The sequence below is a fragment of the Salmo salar genome, chromosome 10 (assembly GCF_965601325.2).
Source record: "Salmo salar chromosome 10, fSalSal1, whole genome shotgun sequence".
In the NCBI taxonomy this organism is placed as follows: domain Eukaryota; kingdom Metazoa; phylum Chordata; class Actinopteri; order Salmoniformes; family Salmonidae; genus Salmo; species Salmo salar.
This window is the reverse complement of record NC_138300.1, coordinates 37,105,719-37,129,587: the sequence shown is the minus strand read 5'-3', so window position 1 is coordinate 37,129,587 and position 23,869 is coordinate 37,105,719. Positions and strand designations below refer to the sequence as shown.

Sequence of the window (23,869 nt, the reverse complement as noted above, 5' to 3'; positions counted from 1 at the left end):
CAGGCACGAGGGGGTGTAGTATGTGGCCAATACAGCCCTTTGCCCTTATATTGGCCATATATCACAAAACCCCGAGGTGCCTTATTGCTATTATAAACTGGTTACCAACGTAATTAGAGCAGAAAAAATATGTTTTGTCATACCTGTGGTATATGGTCTCATATACTGCAGCTGTCAGCCAATCAGCATTCAGGGCTCGAACCACCCAGTTTATAATCTCTGATAGGGTATTTTGTTGTGTGCTGACAAGAACTAATAGACATGAACTTGATACATTTTTCAAAAGGCTGTTGACAAAAACCTAGCTATAGCTGATGGAGTTAATATAGAGGTCAAAGAGTTGATCAAGGAACTTGAAGGTTTGTTATTTAAACAACTGTAGCTAAGTGTACGGTAATAAAATAAACAGTAGATGGCAGTAGTAGTGTACTATTTTTCGGTAGTTGGGTTTTTGAGGTCGACTGACGTGACGCATGCTCTGTACCGTGGATGTAAACATTGGAGCTGCCCTTTTGTTGGCACGAGCTGGCACTCGATTTGTGTACACGTATTCGGCTCGATGGGTTGGTTGGACGTGGAGCTGTTGCCTGGTGGAATCAGCTAGCTAACTAGCAGCCTCGGCCTAAAAATAAATCCGAAACCAGGCTATTGAACTTGTTTAAATTCAATTGCGCAAGTCTGTGCAGTTGTACTTTGGTCAATGGAAAGTTAATGTTTATCTCTCAGGATTGAAAACGCGACTAGGCACGGTAAGCGCGGTTCAGACTTTAAAAAAAAATTTGTGAGCAAGGAGCTGTTGCTTTGGCTAACTAACTACAGTAACTAGCTAGCTAACGTTAAAGTGTTTGGAAATAGCCTGGAGCTAATCATGTGTTTGGTATGTTGATATATAGGGCACTGCATTTCAGTTAGGCTTTTTATGTCGCCAAATAGGTAGTTGTTTAGGTATTACAACAAGCTAAGTTAGCAATCTAACTAACGTTAGCAACTTTCATAAGGTGTTTGCTCATCGAATATATGTTCAACGGTTAGCTATGGATTTATAAATCATTGCTAGTTGAACTTCATGCAAACTGTTTACTGAATCCTGTAGCCATCCAATGAACTTTAACAGAAAGTTAGTTATAACGTGGACAGTTAACAAACTTACGCCTCATTTATAATGACTGTAGAAACAACCCCCGTTAAACACATTTCAGTTGCTGTACGTTAGTTACGTTTTACTGTCATAGTAACGTTAACGTTAGTCACACAATGGTGGAACTGAAATATTTTATTTGCTCATCGTTTTACACTTTTGAGACAGCATATCTAGTTGAAGATAATCTGTTTCTAGTCCACCACAGTCAATTTCCATGTGGGGTCTTTTAAATTATTCAAATGAGGGTTTCCTGGATGACACACTCCTGTAATTGAAGTAATTGGCTGAGAGAGAGAACTGCAACTGTTACCTCTACTGTACTGCCATCCAATTCTTTGTGTACAGTGAGAAATAAGTCAGTGTCAGTAGGGCCAGCCAAGGACATTGATTTTCCATTCGCCTTTTTTTAGCTTGTTTACTTTTCATGGAATGTAAGCACACCAAGGGATTTTCATCATAGGTGCTAGATGAAATCCTTGCTGAAATGTTTCTATAACCCCCACTGTTTCCATCTGAGCCTTAGAAGTAAACATAGCTGCACTCTCACTATGCAGGAACACTCCTCAACCCTAACTCTCTGGGTATGTCCCAAATGGCACCATATTTGCTAATTGTTGAACTACTTTGACCAGAACCGTATGGTCAAAAGTAGTGGAATATTTAGAGAATAGGGTACAATTTGGGACGTAGTGGGTGCTGAAGATCCCCTTTCATCATGATCCACTTAACTGCTGATCCAGGCATGCAGTCATCTGTTGCTATGCTGGGTGTTAGTTAGTAATGCTGTAGCTAGCTGACACGGTTCTTCCTCCTTTTTCATATCACTGATCGACTAAAGACAAAAAATTTCACCCTCCCTATTATACCACTTCGTAGCTTAGACCTAGCCTAGTTGATAACACTAGGAAACTACTCCTCACAGGCACACCTGTTTTTAGACATTAAGGTTAAGCGCTTTGTAATACAATCACATGCTGCTCTGTCCTGCTGTCTTACAGTCCAGGCCTGCCATGTAACCTCAGTGATTTCTTGGCTTGTTTGTTGGCTAGGAGGAGTAGTGGGTAGAAGCGATTAACACTGGGATCCCGGGAGAGGGACAACTCTTCACATTTCCCGAAAAAATGAAATGACAAGACCCAGGAAATTAGTTTACATTTTTCACCAATGTAGCGCTAATGTAATTCCACGAAATACACAACATGCGCAGCAGCAGATTGGCAAAAAAAAAACAGCACATCTAAACAGGTTGTTACATGGAAGCCTTTAGACTAGTGTATTTGCTTCACACAAAGCACACGCATAATTGACAATGCCGGACTGCACACAAGACCCGAATGCAGTTTAGAGTTCTAATCAGAACTGAAAATTCAATCCCAGTTCAACCCAAGCCCGGTGACCTGAAGCCCGAGATCACAGAAATTAAATGAGCCTGAACCTGGGGGAAAAAAAGAAAAGAAAGATTTCTAGACAACAGTATGCTATATTTATTTAAACTGGTGTTGAGAACAGCGCAGCGGAGGCGGCTGGCTGCGGAGTGAGGGAACAGTCATTGGGCCTAGAAAAAGCGGAAAACTCACCTTAGTTATAGTTAACTGAAGGATGAAAATATTGGAATAAAGTAGGCTAATGCAATTGAAGGCGTGTCAAATTCTTGTTTGTACTGAAACTCCCAAAGTCATATCCAGCCATTATACTCATTTTAAAGCAATAGTCGTATGTGGTCACCTAGATGATCATTTCAGCACCGTTTTGATTGGGACTGCGCCATCACACTGCTTTAAGACAAGAGTGGGGTCCTCGTCTAGATCAATCAATGTCAGATTTTTGTTTTCACTGAATCTCCGTTTGGATATTTTGTAACAATTAGGCTGGGGATATCAAATCAAACTTTTTGTCACATTTGCAGAGTTTTTTTTTATTTAACCTTTATTTAACCAGGTAGGCCAGTTGAGAACAAGTTCTCATTTACAACTGCGACCTGGCCAAGATAAAGCAAAGCAGTGCGACCAAAAACAACAACACAGAGTTACACATGGGATAAACAAACGTACAGTCAATAATGCAATAGGAAAATCTGTATACAGTGTGTGCAAATGAAGTAAGGAGGTAAGGGAATAAATAGGCCAATAGTGGCGTAGAAATTACAATTTAGCAATTTACACTGGAGTGATTTATATGTGCAGGTAGAAATACTGGTGTGCAAAAGAGCAGAAAAACAAAAACGGGGTAGGTAGTTACATTTACATTTTAGTCATTTAGCAGTCGCTCTTATCCAGAGCGACTTACAGTAGTGAATGCATACATTTCATACATTTTTTTTCTTCTTCTCCGTACTGGTCCCCCGTGGGAATCGAACCCACAACCCTGGCGTTGCAAACACCATGCTCTACCAACTGATCCACACGGGTCCGTAGTTGGTTGCATGGGCTATTTACAGATGGGCTGTGTACAGCTGCAGAGATCGGTAAGCTGCTCTGACAGCTGACGCTTAAAGTTAGTGAGGGAGATAAGTCTCCAGCTTCAGTGATTTTTGCAATTCGTTCCAGTCATTGGCAGCAGAGAACTGGAAGGAAAGGGGGCCAAAGGGAGTGTTAGCTTTGGGGATGACCAGTGAAATATACCTGCTGGAGCACGTGCTACAGGTGGGTGTTGCTGTGGTGACCAGTGAGCTGAGATAAGGTGGAGCTTCACCTAGCAATGACTTAGATGATCTGGAGCCAGTGAATTTGGTGACACAAATGTAGCGAGGACCAGCCAGCGAGAGCGTACAGGTCGCAGTGGTGGGTAGTATATGGGGCTTTGGTGACAGAACGGATGGCACTGTAATAGACTGCATCCAATTTGCTGAGTAGAGTGTTGGAGGCTATTTTGTAAATGACATCGCCGAAGTCGAGGATTGGTAGGATAGTCAGTTTTATGAGGGTATGTTTGGCAGCATGACTGAAGGATGCTTTGTTGCAAAATAGGAAGCCGATTCTAGATTTTACTTTGGATTGGAGATGCTTAATGTGAGTCTGGAAGGAGAGTTTACATTCTAGCCAGACACCTCAGTATTTATAGTTGTCCACATATTCTAAGTCAGAACCTTCCAGAGTAGTGATGCTAATCGGGCAGGTGGGTGCAGGCAGCGATTGGTTGAAGAGCATGCATTTTGTTTTACTAGTATTTAAGAGCAGTTGGAGGCCACGGAAGGAGTGTTGTATGGCATTGAAGCTCGTTTGGAGGTTTGTTAACCTGTTGGGGCTAGGGGGCAGTATTTTCACGGCCGGATAAAAAACTTACCCGATTTAAACTGGTTATATGCATATAATTAGTAGATTTGGATAGAAAACACTCAACCGTTTCTAAAACTGTTTGAATGGTGTCTGTGAGTATAACAGAACTCATATGGCAGGCCAAAACCTGAGAAGATTCCATGCAGGAAGTGCCCTGTCTGACAATTTATTGTCCTTCTGTTGCATCTCTATCGACATTACAGCATCTGTGCTGTAACGTGACACTTTCTAAGGCTTCCATTGGCTCTCTAAAGCCACCAGAAAGTGGAATGGGGTGTCTGCTGTCTCTGGGCAAAGTACAGCAGCAGAGTTTGTAAGTGGCCTGCCTGGGGACAGTGAGACTGAAATGCGCATTCACGAGACTTCTCAATTTTTTTCTTTCAGTCTTTGAATGAATACAACGTTGTCCGGTTGGAATATTATCACTATTTTACGAGAAAAATAGCATAAAAAATGATTTTAAACAGCGTTTGACATGCTTCTAAGTACGGTAATGGAATATTTTGAAATTGTTTGTCACGAAATGCGCTCGCGCGTTACCCTTCGGATAGTGACCTGAACGCACGAACAAAACGGAGGTATTTGGATATAACTATGGATTATTTGGAACCAAAACAACATTTGTTGTTGAAGTAGAAGTCCTGGGAGTGCGTTCTGACGAAGAACAGCAAAGGTAATCCAATTTCTCTAATAGTAATTCTGAGTTTAGGTTGCCCCGAACTTGGTGGGTGTCAAATTAGCTAGCCGTGATGGCCGAGCTATGTACTCAGAATATAGCAAAATGTGCTTTCACTGAAAAGCTATTTTAAATCTGACATAGCGATTGCATAAAGGAGTTCTGTATCTATAATTCTTAAAATAATTTATGTATTTTGTCAACGTTTATCATGAGTAATTTAGTAAATTCACCGGAAGTTTTCGGTGGGTATGCTAGTTCTGAACGTCACATGCTAATGTAAAAAGCTGATTTTTGATATAAATATGAACTTGATTGAACAAAACATGCATGTATTGTATAACAATGTCCTAGGAGTGTCATCTGATGAAGATCATCAAAGGTTAGTGCTGCATTTAGCTGTGGTTTTGGTTTTTGTGACATTATATGCTAGCTTGAAAAATGGGTGTGTGATTATTTCTGGCTGGGTACTCTCCTGACATAATCTAATGTTTTGCTTTCGTTGTAAAGCCTTTTTGAAATTGGACAATGTGGTTAGATAAAGGAGAGTCTTGTCTTTAAAATGGTGTAAAGTAGTCATATGTTTGAAAAATGGAAGTTTTCGGATTTTTGAGGAGTTTGTAATTCGCGCCACGCCCTATCATTGGATATTGGAGCGGTGTTCCGCTAGCGGAACATCTAGATGTAAAAGTTAAGGTCACAGTTATGAAAACGTAGGACACTAAAGAGGCCTTTCTACTGACTCTGGAAAAACACCAAAAGAAAGATGCCCAGGGTCCTTGCTCATTTGCGTGAACGTGCCTTAGGCATGCTGCAAGGAGGCATGAGGACTGCAGATGTGGCCAGGGCAAAAAATATGGCAATGTCCGTACTCTTAGACGCCTAAGACAGCGCTACAGGGAGACAGGACGGACAGCTGATCGTCCTCGCAGTGGCAGACCACGTGTAACAACACTTGCACAGGATCGGTACATCCGAACATCACACCTGTGGGACAGGTACAGAATGGCAACAACAACTGCCCGAGTTATACCAGGAACGTACAATCCCTCCATCAGTGCTCAGACTGTCTGCAATAGGCTGAGAGAGACTGGACTGAGGGCTTGTAGGCCTGTTGTAAGGCAGGTCCTCACCAGACATCACCGGCAACAACGTCATCTATGGGCACAAACCCACCGTCGCTGGACCAGCCACGACTGGCAAAAAGTGCTCTTCACTGACGAGACATGGTTTTGTCTCACCAGGGGTGAGGGTCGGATTCGCGTTTATCATCAAAGGAATGAGCGTTACACCGAGGCCTGTACTCTGGAGCGGGATCGAATAGGAGGTGGAGGGTCCGTCATGGTCTGGGGCGGTGTGTCACAGCATCATCGGACTGAGCTTGTTGTCATTGCAGACAATCTCAACGCTGTGCGTTACAGGGAAGACATCCTCCTCCCTCATGTGGTACCCTTTCTGCAGGCTCATCCTGACATGACCCTCCAGCATGACAATGCCACCAGCCATACTGCTCGTTCTGTGCGTGATTTCCTGCAAGACAGGAATGTCAGTGTTCTGTCATGGCCAGCGAAGAGCCCGGATCTCAATCCCATTGAGCACGTCTGGGACCTGTTGGATCTGAGGGTGAGGGCTAGGGCCATTCTCCCAATAAATATCCGGGAACTTGCAGGTGCCTTGGTGGAAGAGTGGGGTAACATCTCATAGCAAGAACTGGCAAATCTGGTGCAGTCCATGAGGAGATGCACTGCAGTACTTAATGCAACTGGTGGCCACACCAGATACTGTTAATTTTGACCCCCCCTTAGTTCAGGTACAATTTCTGTTCGTCACATGCCTGTGGAAGTTGTTCAGTTTGTCTCAGTTGTTGAATTGACAGTGAGAGGACGTTTCTTTTTTTGCTGAGATAGATATATATTGATAGAACATTTGTGGTGTCTGATTTAGTTTGTTTCCTTTCATGTTACCCAGGCATCGATTGGTGTCTCGGTAAAAAGCCAGGCTCTACTATACCACCCGATTGCATCCCAAATGGCACCCTATTCCCTGTACAGTGCACTACGTTTAACCAGTGCCCTATGCACTACGTAGGGAATAGGGTGCCATTTGGGTGGTAGCCTCCTCCTGGGAGTCAAGAGTAGGATGTTAGTGCGTGAGAGGCTCCTTCAGCACATCCCCAATGTGTCATGCCAGGCAGAACTAACTGGCAGGAGAAAAGATGACTATCTGGGATTAAAACTGAAAGGGAAGGAAGAAGAGAGAGACAGCCTGTTCCAGGGTTTAATGCTTCAGGTCCACATCGTGTTGTTGTAGGGTACAGGGTGGATGGATGTGGCTCGGATGGACAACTCACTCTAGCGGACATCACCTCTGTGCTGTAGGCCCTTAATTGAAAATAATACCAGGAGTAGGCCAAGGCCTATGCAATTAAATACTTGAAAGGGTTGCTAGTGCGCAGGTGGTAGGCTACCCCTACTGACATTCCTCTCAGTAGCTTGGCCTATGCAGTATTGAGTCTCCCCTACATAAATCCTGGGTGGGTGCAGTCAGTGATCATTTCCTCCTTTGTTAAGCCAAGGAACAGAGGGGTGAATGAATGGGGCCCGACTCAGAAGCAGCATCCCAAATGGCACCCTATTCCCTATATAGTGCACTATATAGGGAATAGGGTGCCATTTGCAACCCAGCCAGAGAAGCATTCAGCATGGCTAATGAAAGACACAGCAAGGCATGATTCTGAAGTCTGAATAAAGGGCTCCTCAGCAAACCAACATTGCCGTTGAGACCAGGGAACTGAAACTCACAAAGAGACCGAGAAAGGCATTTCCTTATCTATGCTTGGGGGCTAAGCCTATAGCAGCCAAGAGCAATGTACCCAGTGCCACACTGCTGAATAGACCAACATGGCACTATTAACCTAACTAGGATACGCCTTGAAAAGCAGTATTTCCCTTATGTTTTCTACAACGTAAAACAAATCCAGCTATCAATTAAGCCTATTTACCTAACTAATTAAATGCAGGGCTCTACCGCGCGACCATTTTACTTCCATATGCTCCTAAATATTTTGCTGTGCGACCTGGAATTTTTATTTAGGAGCACCAGTACACCTAGAAAAAAAAAATCACCCAGATGATAATTGTGGCAATGATAACTTCACTGTACTGCAGCCCCTGAGTGCCATGGAGAATACACGGAGTGCAGATTCGTGACCGTCATGCTTGCGCCATTACTACAAACAAAACGGCTTGTTACTGCAAATATTTTTCATTGTGCTCCTCAATTTCTTTGTGTGCTCCTACCTAGGCAGACACGTGATCCTTGGAAAAAAAAAAGGAAAAAAAAGTCAACGTAGAGCCCTGACATGCTGTGAATTATGATAGCTTTTTTCAGTAAATAAGCATGAGGAAAATCACCATTTTACTTTAATCCATTGCTGTCACTTCTGGATGAGAAAAGAACAGAATATTATTTATATTGCACACAAACATACTTTCTCCACTCCACACGATAAGAATTCAAATTGCAGTGTGGCACAGTAGGGAGATTAGAAAACATAATTTTAAAATGTGGGCCACCTTCAGAGAACATACAGTGGCAAGAAACCCTTTGGAATTACCTCCATTTCTGCATACATTTGTCATACAATTTGATCTGATTTTCATCTAAGCCACAAGACAAACAGTCTGCTTAAACTAATAACACACAAACAATCATACTTTTTCCACCCTGCACTGTGAATGTTTACACGGTGTTCAGTAAAGACATGAAAACGTATGTGAACCCTTGGATTTAATAACTGGTTGACCCTCCTTTTTGCAGCAATAACCTCAAACATTTTCTGTAGTTGAGGATCAGACCTGCACAACAGTCAGGAGGAATTTTGGACCATTCCTCTATACAAAACTATATCAGTTCAGCAATATTATTGGGATGTATGGTATGAACCGCTCGAGGTCATGCCACAGCATCTCAATTGGGTTGAGGTCAGGACTCTGACGGGGCCACTCAAACATACGCATTTTCTTCTGTTGAAGCCATTATGTTGTTGATTTACTTCTGTGTTTTTTGTCGTTGTCCTGTTACATCACCCAACTTCTGTTGAGCTTCAATTGGGGGACAGATAGCCCTACATTCTCCTGCAAAATGCCTTGATAAACTTTTCTGTCGATGATAGCAAGCTGTCCAGGCCCTAAACCATGATGCTCCCGCCACCATACTTTACATTGGGGATGAGGTTTTGATGTTGGTGTGCTGTGCCTTTTTTCTCCACACAGTGATGTGTGTTCCTTCCAAACAACTCAATTTCAGTTTAATCTGTCCACAGAATATTTTGCCAGTAGTGCTGTGGAACATCCAGGTGTTTTGCAAACCTCAGACGTGCAGTAATTATTTTTTGGACAGCAGTGGCATCTTCTGTGGTGTCCTCCCATGAACACCCTACTTGTTTAGTTTTTTACGTATTGTAGACTCATCAACAGAAATGTTAGCATGTTCCAGAAATTTCTGTAAGTCTTTAGCTGACACTCTAGGATTCTTCTTAAACTCAGTGAGCATTCTGCGCTGTGTTCTTGCAGTCATCTTTGCGGGACCGCCACTCCAAGAGAGAGTAGCAACAGCGCTGAACTTTCTCCATTTATAGAGAATTTGTTTTACCGTGGACTAATGAACATCAAGGCTTTGTAACCCTTTCCAAGCTTTATGCAAGTCAACAATTCTTAATCTTAGGTCATTTAAGCTCTCTTTTGTTCAAGGCATGGTTCACATCAGGCAATGCTTCTTGTGAATAGCAAACTCACATTTTGTGAGTGTTTTTATAGGGCAGGGCAGCTCTAACCAACATCTCCAATCTCGTCTCATTGATTGGACTCCAGGTTAGCTGACTCCTGACTCCAATTAGCTTTTGGAGAAGTCATTAGCCTAGGGGTTCACATACTTTTCCCAACGTATACTGTGAAAGTTTAAATGATGTATTCAATATAGACAAGAAAAATACAATAATTTGTGTTTTATTAATTTAAGCAAAGTGTGTTTATCAATGGTTGTGACTTAGACGAAGATCAGATCAAATTTGATGACCAATTTATGCAGAAATCCAGTTAATTCCAAAGGGTTCGCATACTTTTTCTTGCCACTGTACATTCCATTTGCTGTTGTCTGAGAGGGTTCTACGGGAAAGGGGGTGCTTCCAGAAAAAGCACACTTTCTCCCATGCGTGAGAATAAAGGCCTTTCAGTTCAAACACAGAGGGCATCTCAGCATTTTCAGATGGCCTCCGAGGTTCTTTCCTCAATGCAATAACCATTACACGGTAAGCTGGCATTCAATTGAAAACCCTAGGCTAGACAATTTACACGTGGCCTACAACAGTATTCCCATGTTGATGTCTGAATGCTAATAACTGATTTTATGACAACACATCCACACACTATGATGTTGAGAAAATGAACACTACAAAGGAACTGAATTAGCTGTGAATGTGATTTGTGAAGCCTCTTATTTTTTCAGTTCTCTGCTAAATCACACCTTTAGATTCATGTGGATTGTGCCATCCCTGTAGTTTACTCTATATGGTTTATGGTTAGACAAGAATGAAGAGGGGAGCTCTCTGTCATAGAACAAAGACCAAAGTGTCATGGTGGTGAGTACAGACAAGCCAGTCCTCCACAAGCTCAGTCTCAGTGGGGTAATTCAAATCTCAAGTCACACTCCCCACTAGGGATAAATATTTTCCAGAGAATCTAACAAGTTTCAATAACGGGAATAATTCATATTTCTCCCGAGGAATGTCATGAAATACCGCAAAAATCGAAGTGCCCATTTTAAGCATTTAAAACCAAGATATGGTCACCATGCCAGGGTGTTCTTAGATGCCACCTTCTCGGCTTCTATGTAAAGATTTCACAGCAAATGAAACTGATATTTAGTAATGACAGAGTAACTTTGATCAACTAATGACATTGTGAATTGCGAAACAGGCAGTTCATAAATTCAAAGCGTTATGTTCCTCAATTAATTCAGCATATCTCGACACAGAGCGCTCTCAGGACGCACCCTGAGAAGGCTATAGCGTTGTCGAAATCATGCAAACTTTCTAACGGCAGTCAAACAAAAGTAAAATGACAAGTTGTGAAGCTTGCTAGATAACCTCCAATGAATGACAGAATATCTCCTATTTGGCAAAATGGAGCTGATGATAAACCAGTTAACAGATCAGTCCATGAATAACAGGGACATGGAGAGAGGAAATTGTTTTAATATCATCCTGTTTGTTGATCACGCATTCTCTACTGAAGCACTCATACCGGCAGCAATACAGGACAGACAGAGAAGCGGAAGGAAATGTTTTAGCAGTATTTTTGACATGCTTAATTGCCTACCGTCTGTAAGCTGTTAGTGTTTGAATGACTGTTCCACAGGTGCATGTTCATTAATTGTTTATGGTTCATTGAACAAGCATGGGGAACAGTGTTTAAACCCTTTACAATAAAGATCTGTGAAGCTATTTGGATTTTTACTTATCTTTGAATGACAGGGTCCTGAAAAGGGGATGTTTCTTTTTATTTTTTTTGCTGAGTTGTTAAACGTGTGTGTGTGTGTGTGTGTGTGTGTGTGTGTGTACAGTTTAAGTCGGAAGATTACATACACTTAGGTTGGAGTTATTAAAACTCATTTTCAACCACTCCACAAATTTCTTGTTAACCTGTTAGGGCTAGGGGGCAGTATTGACACGGCCGGATAAAAAACGTACCCGATTTAATCTGGTTACTACTCCTGCCCAGTAACTAGAATATGCATATAATTATTGGCTTTGGATAGAAAATACCCTAAAGTTTCTAAAACTGTTTGAATGGTGTCTGTGAGTATAACAGAACTCAAATGGCAGGCCAAAACCTGAGAAGATTCCATGCAGGAAGTGGCCTGTCTGACAAGTTGTCTTTTATCTTGGCTCTTTTTATTGAAGACTGAGGATCTTTGCTCTAACGTGACACTTCCTACGGCTCCCATAGGCTCTCAGAGCCCGGGAAAAAGCTGAACGATATCGAGGCAGCCGCTGGCTGAAACACATTATCGCTTTTGGCAAGTGGCCGATCAGAGTACTATGGGCTTAGGCGCGTGCCCGAGTCGACCGACTGCTTTATTTTCTTTCGTCTGTTTACCTAAACGCAGATTCCCGGTCGGAATATTATCGCTTTTTTATGAGAAAAATTGCATAAAAATTGATTTTAAACAGCGGTTGACATGCTTCGAAGTACGGTAATGGAATATTTAGAATTTTTTTGTCACGAATTGTGCCATGCTCGTCACCCTTATTTACCCTTTCGGATAGTGTCTTGAACGCACGAACAAAACGCCGCTGTTTGGATATAACTATGGATTATTTTGAACCAAACCAACATTTGTTATTGAAGTAGAAGTCCTGGGAGTGCATTCTGACGAAGACAGCAAAGGTAATAACATTTTTCTTATAGTAAATGTGACTTTGCTGAGTGCTAAACTTGCTGGGTGTCTAAATAGCTAGCCCTGTGATGCCGGGCTATCTACTGAGACTATTGCAAAATGTGCTTTCACCAAAAAGCTATTTTAAAATCGGACATATCGAGTGCATAGAGGAGTTCTGTATCTATAATTCTTAAAATAATTGTTATGCTTTTTGTGAACGTTTATCGTGAGTAATTTAGTAAATTCACCGGCAGTGTTCGGTGGGAATGCTAGTCACATGCTAATGTAAAAAGCTGGTTTTTGATATAAATATGAACTTGATTGAACAAAACATGCATGTATTGTATAACATAATGTCCTAGGGTTGTCATCTGATGAAGATCATCAAAGGTTAGTGCTGCATTTAGCTGTGGTTTGGGTTTATGTGACATTATATGCTAGCTTGAAAAAAGGGTGTCTGATTATTTCTGGCTGGGTACTCTGCTGACATAATCTAATGTTTTGCTTTCGTTGTAAAGCCTTTTTGAAATCGGACAGTGTGGTTAGATTAACGAGAGTCTTGTCTTTAAAATGGTGTAAAATAGTCATATGTTTGAAAAATTGAAGTTTTTGCATTTTTGAGGTTTTTGAATAACGCGCCACGGGATTACACTGGCTGTTACGTAGGTGGGACGATTTGGTGCCACCTGCCCTAGAGAGGTTAACAAACTATAGTTTTTGGCAAGTCGGTCAGGACATCTACTTTGTGCATCTTTTTTCCAACAATTGTTTACAGATATTTTCACTTATAATTCACTATATCACAATTCCAGTGGGTCAGAAGTTTACATAAACTAGGTTGACTGTGCCTTTAAACGGCTTGGAAAATTCCAGAAAATGATGTCATAGCCTATCAGAAGCTTCTAAAGCCAATTGACAACATTTGAGTCAATTGGAGGTGTACCTGTGGATGTATTTCAAGGCTGACCTTCAACCTCAGTGCCTCTTTGCTTGACATCATGAGAAAATCAAAAGAAATCAGCCAAGACCTCAGAAAAAAAAAATTGCAGACCTCCACAAGTCTGGTTCATCCTTGGGAGCAATTTCCAAACGCCTGAAGGTACCACGTTCATCTCTACAAACAATAGTACGCAAGTATAAACACCATGGGACAACGCGTTCTGTCTCCAAGAGATGAACGTACTTTGGTACAAAAAGTGCAAATCAATCCCAGAACAACAGCAAAGGACCTTGTGAAGATGCTGGAGGAAACGGGTACAAAAGTATCTATATCCACATGAAAACGAGTCCGATATCGGCATAACCTGAAAGGCCGCTCAGCAAGGAAGAAGCCACTGCTCCAAAACCGCCATAAAAAAGGCAGACTATGGTTTGCAACTGCACATGGGGACAAAGATTGTACTTGGAGAAATGTCCTCTGGTATAATGAAACAAAAATAGAACTGTTTGGCCATAATGACCATTGTTATGTTTGGAGGAAAAAGGGGGAGGCTTGCAAGCCGAAGAACACCATCCCAACTGTGAAGCACGGGGGTGGCAGCATCATGTTGTGGGGGTGCTTTGCTGCAGGAGTGACAGGTGCACTTCACAAAATATATGGCATCATGAGGAAGGGAAATTATGAGGATGTATTGAAGCAACATCTCAGGACATCAGTCAGGAAGTTAAAGTTCAGTGGCAAATGGGTTTTCCAAATGGACAATGACCCCAAGCATACTTCCAAAGTTGTGGAAAAATGGCTTACGGACAACAAAGTCAAGGTATTGGAGTGGCCATCACAAAGCCCTGACCTCAATCCTATAGAACGTTTGTGGGAAGAACTGAAAAAGCGTGTGCGAGCAAGGAGGCCTACAAACCTGACTCCGTTACACCAGCTCTGTCAGGAGGAATGGGCCAAAATTCACCCAACTTATTGTGGGAAGCTTGTGGAAGGCTACTGAAACGTTTGACCCAAGTTAAACAATTTTAAAGTCAATGCTACCAAATACTAATTGAGTGTATGTGAACTTCTGACCCACTGGGAATGTGATGAAAGAAATTAAAGCTGAAATAAATCATTCTCTCTACTATTATTCTGACATTTCACATTCTTAAAATAAAGTGGTGGTCCTAACTGACCTAAGACAGGGAATTCTTACTAGGATTAAAGGTCAGGAATTGTGAAACTGAGTTTAAATGAATTTGGCTAAGGTGTATGTAATCTTCCGACTTCAACTGTATATATGTATGTCTGTCTGATCTCACACACATACATATATACAGTTGAAGTCGGAAGTTTACATACACCTTAGCCACCTTTAGTGTGTGTTTTAACATCTGCAGGCTATAAATAGTTAATTATTAGGGTCCTTAACATAGCCTAGATGCCATGGTAAGCATAGCCTAGATGCTTGACTCTTATTTATATTTTTTTGGAACTGTTTATTAGAAGTGAAACAAAGTAGGTGCATCATTGAGACTTAACTGGCTTTTTTGTAATGTGAGCTAAGTAAGCCATTAATGAATTTTGTGACTGAGTGCACTCTACTGTGCCAGTTACCTGCATGCGATTAAAACCTAACAGTGAAATGCCCATACAGTGCATTTGGAAACTTTTTTGAACCCTTCACTTTTCCACATTTTGTTACGTTACAGCCTTATTCAAAAATGGATTAAATTGCCCCCCACCCACCCATTAAATACCCCATAATGACAAAGCAATAACGGGTTTCTAGAAGAAGAAAAATGTTTAACAAATAAACTCACATGGACATAAGTATTCAGACCTTTTACTCAGTATTTTTTTTTAAGCACCTTTGACAGCATTTACCACCTCGAGTCTTCTTGGGTATGACACTACAAGCTTGGCATACCTGTATTTGGGGAGTTTATTCCATTCTTCTCTGCAGATCCTCTCCAGCTCTGCCAGGTTGGTTGGGGAGCGTCGCTGCAGAGCTATTTTTAGGTCTCTCTAGAGATATTTGTGCTCTGGATGGGCCACTCAAGGACATTCTGAGACTTCTCCCGAAGCCACTCCTGCGTTGTCTTGGCTTTGTGCTTAGGGTGGTTGTCTTGTTGGAAGGTGAACCTTCGCCCCCAGTCTGAGGTCCTGAGCACTCTGGAGCAGGTTTTCATCAAGGATCTCGCTGTTCTTTGCTCCGTTCATTTTTCATTTTTTGATCCTGACTAGTCTCCCAGTCCCTGCAACTTGTCGTGTCTTTGGGCACCATTAACTGAAGACATGTTTATCAAAATAACTCCCTGTTGTTGTTGTTGTTGTTGTTGTTGTTGTTGTTGTTGTTGTTGTTGTTGTTGTTGTTGTTGTTATTATTATTATTACGCGATTAAACTGATTAATCGTTTAACTGTAATTAACTAGGAGATCGGGGCACCAAGGAAAATATTCAGATTACAAAGTTATAATTTTCCTAATATAACTTTCCTATATTATAACATTATATATTGTAGTATAGGCCGATTATCTTCTGGTTTAACCTCTATGGGCTAGGTGGGACGCTAGCGTGCCACCCGTGGTGCACTCCATCAACAGCAGGTGCATTTCAAGAGCGGCAAATTTGAATCCAAATAAATGTCAAAATTCAAATTTTTCAAACATACAACTATTTTACACCCTTTGAAAGATAAACATCTCCTTAATCTAACCACGTTTTACGATTTCAAAAAGGTTTTACGGCGAAAGCATAAATTTAGAGTATGTTAGGACAGTACATTTACAAGAGTTGTGTGTAATGTTTTGTCAAGTCAAAGACAGGGTCACCAAAACCATAAAACCAGCTAAAATGATGCACTAACCTTTTACAATCTCCATCAGATGACACTCCTAGGACATTATGTTAGACAATGCATGCATTTTTAGTTCTATCAAGTTCATATTTATATCCAAAAACAGCGTTTTACTATGGCATTGATGTTGAGGAAATCGTTTCCCTCCAATAACCGGCAGTCAAGTCAGCGTCACAAATTAAATAATTAAAATTAGAAAACATTGGTAAAATATTATATTGTCATTTAAAGAATTATAGATTTACATCTCTTGAACGCAATCAACTTGCCAGATTTAAAAATAACCTTACTGGGAAATCACACTTTGCAATAATCTGAGCACTGCGCCCAGAAAAATACGCGTTGCGATACAGACTAGACGTCATGTTGGGGAGATCTAAAATCGAAAATACTATGTAAATAATCCATTACCTTTGATTCTCTTCATCAGATGTCACTTCCAGGTATCACAGGTCCATAACGAATGTAGTTTTGTTCAAAAAAGCTCATCATTTATGTCCAAAAATCTCCGTCTTGTTAGCACATGATCTAAGCCAGCCGGACTTCTCGTCATGAACGAGGGGAAAAAATATATTTCCGTTCGTTCAAACATGTCAAACGTTGTATAGCATAAATCATTAGGGCCTTTTTTAACCAGAACATGAATAATATTCAAGGTGGACGAATGCATACTCTTTTATAACGTATTGGAACGAGGGTACCCAACATGAACTCGCGCGCCAGGTGTCTAATGGGCCATCATCGTTCCATGGCTCTTGTTCGGTCAGATCTCCCTCCAGAAGACTCAAAACACTTTGTAAAGGCTGGTGACATCTAGTGGAAGCAATAGGAAGTGCCAAAATATTCCTCAGCCCCTGTGTTTTTCAATGGGATAGGTTTAAAGTCAATACAACACATCAGGTATCCACTTCCTGTCAGAAAATGTCTCAGGGTTTTGCCTGCCAAATGAGTTCTGTTATACTCACAGACACCATTCAAACAGTTTTAGAAACTTTAGAGTGTTTTCTATCCATATATAATAAGTATATGCATATTCTAGTTACTGGGTAGGATTAGTAACCAGATTAAATCGGGTACATTTTTTTATCCAGACGTGCAAATGCTGCCCCCTAGCCCTAACAGGTTAAATGGTGTATTTTACCTCGCGTCCAGTCTCATTCCAAACGTCGTAAATTGTTGTATCTGCACGAATCCAGCCTTTGCTAAAAGTCATCCATACATCAATTGTCTTAAAATCATTTATTTACTAAACTAAGTAATTCACAGAAAGCATACAAACAGTAATTATCGTCACAAAGAATTGGTAGAGTAATGTGCCCTAGTGGTGTCTTGTTAAAACAAAGGGTCATAAAGGGCAGCTGAGAAGGCACACAAAGTTCATTAATATTAACAATTGATATGCTAATCCTTTGCACATGAACGCTCACTCATTCGGGAACAATTGCAATCAATATATATTTACGCTCAGTGTGTGTCGGGATCCTTGTTGGAGAGTTCTGTTGGAGAGTTTTGTCCGCGTTCTCTCTCTGTTAGAATGGATCTTTCAAAGCGACATTCATTAATGTCGTTATAGAATGGATGTTTCGTCGGTCTTCGCGTTCGATGATATCGAGTACTTAGCTGCAGACTAATAATTAATATCAAAGACTTGTTCTTAATCTGTCAGTATCGGTAGTCTAAAAGTTAACTTTCAGTAGAGGAATTGGATGGTCAAACCTATTGGCCAACTCGCAATGGAGTGGAGGCCTGGTCTGATGAAAGAAAATCAGGGTGGGGGTTTTATACGTGAACATAGAACAGGCATGTCACATGACGCCTGGTCCTGTCTGTGTCCCTGGGGGGGGCGTGCCGATGACTGATTTTAAGTTTTGAACAGAAATACATTCTATCACATTAACATCAGTACATAGCATCTCAACGTATTCCAAATAGCTTTATCCTTATTAATACATTTTATACAACCATTTAGATGCAAGTCCCATAGCTGAGGCTATTATAGAAACCTTAGTATGGTAATATGGTACTATTGTCTCCAATGGGTATCACCAAATTGTACCAAGCGGACCAGTTCGTAGCTGGATTCTTCACCGATCTTTTATACCTTCTCCAGAACATAAATGTCATTCGGTTCTCCAATTCTGTGAGTTGGAAGAATTTCCTTTGTCTCTCTATGAAACCCCTCTGTCTCAACTGTGGCCTGTTAGGCAGGACATTTCCTTTGGAATTTACGACCGTTTTCACAGGGCCTGGGTAGGAAGAGGTAGGTGGTGGGATGGTGCAAGGGGGAGGGGTCAACTGTGCTCCCTGTTCCCAGAGAGAGGCCAACGTCATGACACACTGAAAAACATCCCCCAATGCTGGCGATTTTTTTTTTTGTTGGTACCCTTCCACAGATATGTGCCTCGACACAATCCTGTCTCGGAGCTCTACGGACAATTCCTTCGACCTCATGGCTTGGTTTTTGCTCTGACATGCACTGTTAACTGTGGGACCTTTATATTGACAGGTGCGTGTTGCCTTTCCAAATTATGCCCAATCAATTGAGTTTACCTCAAGTGGACTCCAATCAAGTTGTAGAAAGTCTCATAGCAAAGGATCTGAGTACATATTTACATAAGGTATTTCTGTTTTGACTTTTTATAAATTTGCAAACATTTCTAAACCTGTTTTCGCTTTGTCATTATGGGGTGTGGTGTGTAGGTTGCTGAGGATTTGTTTTTATTTAACCCATGTTAGAATAAGGCTATAACGTAACAAAATGTTTAAAAAGGATGGGTCTGAATACTTTCCGAATGCACTGTATCTGTGGGTAATATGGAAATGAGATGCTGTACATGTTCCGGGATTCATCCGATTGCATTGGAGTTTACCATGTCAGTCATCGGCTTCATTAATAAGTGCATCGGCGATGTTGTTCCCACAGTGACCGTGTGAACATATCACAACCAGAAGCCAGGTAGACAGGCAACATCCTCACTGAGCAATAGGCTAGAGTTGCTGCTTTCAAGAAGCGGGACACTAATTCGGACACTTATAAGAAATCCCGCTATGCCCTCTGAACTATCAAACAGGCAAAGCGTCAACACAGGGCCAAGATCAAATCTTACTACACCTACTCTGGCGCTTATCGGGATGTGGCAGGGCTCGCAAACTATCACGGGTTATAAAGGGAAACCCAGCTGCTAGCTGCCCAGTGACACAAGCCTACCAGACGAGCTAAATGCCTTCTATGTTTGCTTCGAGGCAAGCAACATTGAACCATGCACGAGAGCACCAGCTGTTCCGGACAACTGTGTGATCACGTTCTCTGTAGCCGATGTGAATAAGACCTTTAAACGGGTTAACGTTAGGACTCTGGAGCACTTAAAGACCATGCTGTTGTTTTAATTAATGAACTGGCCCAGCAGATAAGAAGGAAAGAAATCAAACACCCTCTGAGGCTCACTATGGGACAGCGCTCCAGCTCTATATTCTTCCTCATTAAGCTACAGTAACTCAAAATGCATGAGGTTTTGGTGGATGTCGGCTCGGATTCAGCTCTGCTCTGGCATTCTCACGACGCAGCAAATTGCCTCTATGTATAAATGATGTAGACGGTCCGGGAAGAAGAGCTGAGTTGTTACTTTTCAGAACACGCCTCTGAGACGCTCTCTGGTAGCATCTGCTCCCGTGGGCTTGTGTGTAAATTGAGTAAGTGACTTGAGGTTAGCCTTTCAAGAAGGGGTTTCCTTTTGAGGATTTCTCTCTAAAGATGTCAGTCAGGCCTCATTAGTACTGCAGATCTAAATGACAGGATATGGTTAAAGTGTGAAGTCGTGACTCGGCTCCCAGAGATGCAATAGCATTATGTCAATCAGTGTTGCTCTCCAAGACTGAATATATACGCCGCCTAGTCTAATACAATGATCCTCTATTTCAGTCACTCAACAGTCAAATTTGCGTCACTCTCTAACATTCGTCCCACCACAGCACTAGATAGAAATATGTTGCAGGTGTGGACGTAGGCGTCTTCTCTCCAGAGAAACAGCTGTGTGTATTTTCATTCCAGCAGAATGGTAACAGCTGCTGCTTTCGAAATGTTTTGCGTCAAGGGACTGGGTAGAGCCATGGGCTTGAGTTTGTCAGCCAAAACAACATGCAGACTAGTTAGTTGTTCTCAACACTAAATGTTTTTTTGTTTTTTTTTTGCAACAGACATTATGATTAGGCCTATAGCTAGTGGAAACTGTACTGTGTAAATGTCATTCTGAGAGTGTGATAAAATTGTATTTTTCTTCAGCACTGATACAGTATTTCTCGCTCGCTTAGACATGGATTATTATTGTGGTGATTATAAGGAAATTGACGGTCAGGGAATATTTGCAATGATCTAGAAATCAAGTGACTCACCATTTTTGACAGAACAACAAAAACCTGCTTGATGACTGAGGTTCCTCAGACTTCCTCTTGAGGTCAAAGTTATGTCTCTAGTAGTGCACTCTAAGTTTGTGTGATGTCACATGAGTTGGTGACTGACGTTGTTCTGAGCCACCCGCTGTCAGGTGAATTCCAGAGGCTCTTGTCTTGCGGACTACAGTTGAAAGGAAAGATTTAACCAACTTCTGTTGCAGTGCCAGGCAGCACTGTGCTGTGTTGAATTTCTCAGGAGGAGGAACAGAACTTTGACCCTGTCTGCCCTGACACTGTGATCAGCATATGACTCTGCAAAGTACCGGAAGACACACTGCAGACTTCTTTTGAGACGATTGTTCAAAAGACAGAGTTAAGCCTTGGTGTCAAATTCTGTTAGGTTAGGAGAAGAACTGGAGTGTTACTGATCCTGACAGTCTTTTCTGGAGGGAGTTTTTTCTAACTTGTTTTCATTTTGTTGATACTGATTGGATTTCTGCATGGATTGTCAAGACTACATTTGGAATAGCGGCACTCTTTACAGGTAGGAGTATCTGGGAGGATTTGAATAGTGTGGTAGCCTATAACTAGCCTATGTCTAGCCTGGTCCCATACTGTAGTGTTGTTGTCAAGCCATAGGCTACACAGAGTTAGCTACAACTCAAGCACGAAGGCCTACAGTATGGGACCACTGTCTGTTGTGAAATGTCTGGTGACTTTTATAAACAGCTTGTTTAGTGTTGTCTCGTGTCCCTTTTTTTACAAGGAACTCTTGGTTTAGCATGTATTCATCCATTTTAGAGGTGCGTTTGTCACCTTTTTAATTCAGCTGGACATTGCTACTTTAAGCATCAAAGGCACATTGTCTGCTTAACCAATGTTCCTGTAGGCCTATTCCTCAGATGGAAAGACACAGCCTACTGTATTATGATGGTAGACTATAGTATAGGCCATTGGATCTCACAACATTCTCACTAGTGGTGTCAGTTTCATTGGATTGAGTGGTGTGATGTAACTGAGTACATTCAATATGTACAGTGCCTTAAGACACTTCATACCTCTTGACTTTTTCCACAGTTTGTTGTGTTACAGCCTGGCATACACACAATACCCCATAATGTCAAAGTGGAATTATGTTTATAGACATTTTACAAATGTAATAAAAAATAGTGTTAAATCAATAAGTATTCAACCCCTTTGTTATGGCAAGCCTAAATAAGCTCAGGTGTAAAAATGTGGTAACAAGTCACGTAAGTGGCATGGATTTTTGTTTAACATTTATTTTTTATGACTTCCTCATCTCTGTACCCCACACAATTATCTGTAAGGTCCCTCAGTCGAGCAGTGAATTTCAAACACAGATTCAACCACAAAGACCAGGGAGGTTTTTCAATACCTCGCGAAGAAGGGCACCTATTGGTAGATGGGTGTAACAAGAAAAAAGCAGACGTTGAATATTTCTTTGAGCATAGTGAAGTTATTAATTACACTTTAGATGGTGTATCAATACACCCAGTCACTACAAAGATACAGGACTCCTTCCTAACTCAGTTGCCGGAGAGGAAGGAAACCACTCAGGGATTTCACCATGAGATAATAATAAAAAATATTCCCAAACATGCATCCTGTTTGCAATATGGCACTAAAGTAAAACTGCCAAAAATGTGGCAAAGAAATTAACCTTATGTCCTGAATACAAAGTGTTATGTTTTGGGCAAATCCAACATATCACTGAGTATCACTCTTCATTTCTTTCCAAGCATAGTTGTGGCTGCATCATGTTATGGGTATGCATATCATTGGCAAGGACTGGGGAGTTTTTTTTTTTTTTTTATAAAAAGAAACTGAATAGAGCTTAGCACAGGCAAAATCCTAGAGGAAAATCTGGCCTGCTTTCCAACACACCGGGAGGAAATTTCACCTTTTCATTAGGACAATAACTTAAAACACAAGGCCAAATATACACTGGAATAGCTTACCAAGGCAACTTTGAATGTTCCTGAGTGGCTTAGTTGCAGTTTTTACTTACATCGTCTTGAAAATCTATGGCAAGACTTGAAAATGGCTGTCTAGCAATGATCAACAAACAACTTGACAGAGTTTGGAGAATTTAAAAAATAATAATGTGCGAATATTCTACAATCCAGGTGTGCACAGCTCTTCGAGACTTAACCAGTAAGACTCGTAGCTTAATCACTGCCAAAGGTGTTTCTAACATGTATTAACTCAGGGGTCTGAATTCTTATGAAAATTTGATATTTATGGGTTTCATTTTCAATACATTTAAATAAAATAAACATGTTTTCACTGTCATTATTTAGTATTTTGCGTAGATGGTTGGAAAAATCTATTTAATCAATTTTGAATTCAGGCTGCAACACAACACAATGTGAAATAAGTCAAGGGGTATTAATACTTTCTGAAGGCACTGTATCAATGACCTACTGAGACAGTTTGTATTTTTCTTCCTTCAAGCTGCGGCTTTTGCATTTAATATTCTGTGTATTGTAAATTCTTGATGCAAGAAAAAAACAAGAGACAGTCGTTAGCTGAAGCATGGATCCACACCAAGAAAAGCCTTACTATACAGTAACAGTCACAAATCAGTGTTCTAACCATCTCCAGACAGATTAGACAGCCAGAGAACAAAAAGGACGATTTAACAGTGTCCATAAACTAAAACATTACAGGAAAGAAAGCCCAAAATACATAAAACAGACAGAAGGAAGGAAGTGTACTTGTAAATCCCTCGTACAGCTCACATGCTTCTCTCCACCTCCCCTCTCTCGTTCTCGTTCTCCACAGGTGGCGACTGACAAGGTTGCAGGCAAGCTGAGTTCTACTCTCTCATGGGTGAAGAACTCCGTGTCACACACGGTTAGTCAGATGGCTAGCCAGGTCGCCACCTCGTCTAGCCAGGTGGCAACGGTGCCCTCGTCCCTGCAGACCACCACAGCCGCCTCCTCAACATCCCTCTCCCTGTCTCCCACGTCGGCATCGCCCGCTAAGCTCAGCCCAGATGAACTGGAGCTGCTTGCCAAGCTGGAGGAGCAGAACAGGTGAGTGACAACTATGAATTAATGAATACATCATTTAATCAATGAAATAATCAAGTTCTGTCAACATATGAATACGTTTTTGTTCCCTTTCCTCTTTTCATGTACA

General features: G+C 41.3%; 1 protein-coding gene across 2 annotated transcripts in view; it reads left to right on the top strand.

The window, feature by feature from the left end:
* Nucleotides 1-23,516: 23,516 nt before the first annotated feature.
* Nucleotides 23,517-23,869, top strand: part of evi5b (ecotropic viral integration site 5b) — a 44,083-nt gene continuing 43,730 nt past the window's right edge. For both annotated transcript variants that reach the window (XM_014123107.3, XM_014123104.3), the window contains exon 1: nt 23,517-23,763. In XM_014123107.3, coding sequence (XP_013978582.3) covers nt 23,591-23,763 — 173 coding nt within the window. In that variant the 5' untranslated portion in view covers nt 23,517-23,590. The remainder of the gene's footprint in view (nt 23,764-23,869) is intronic.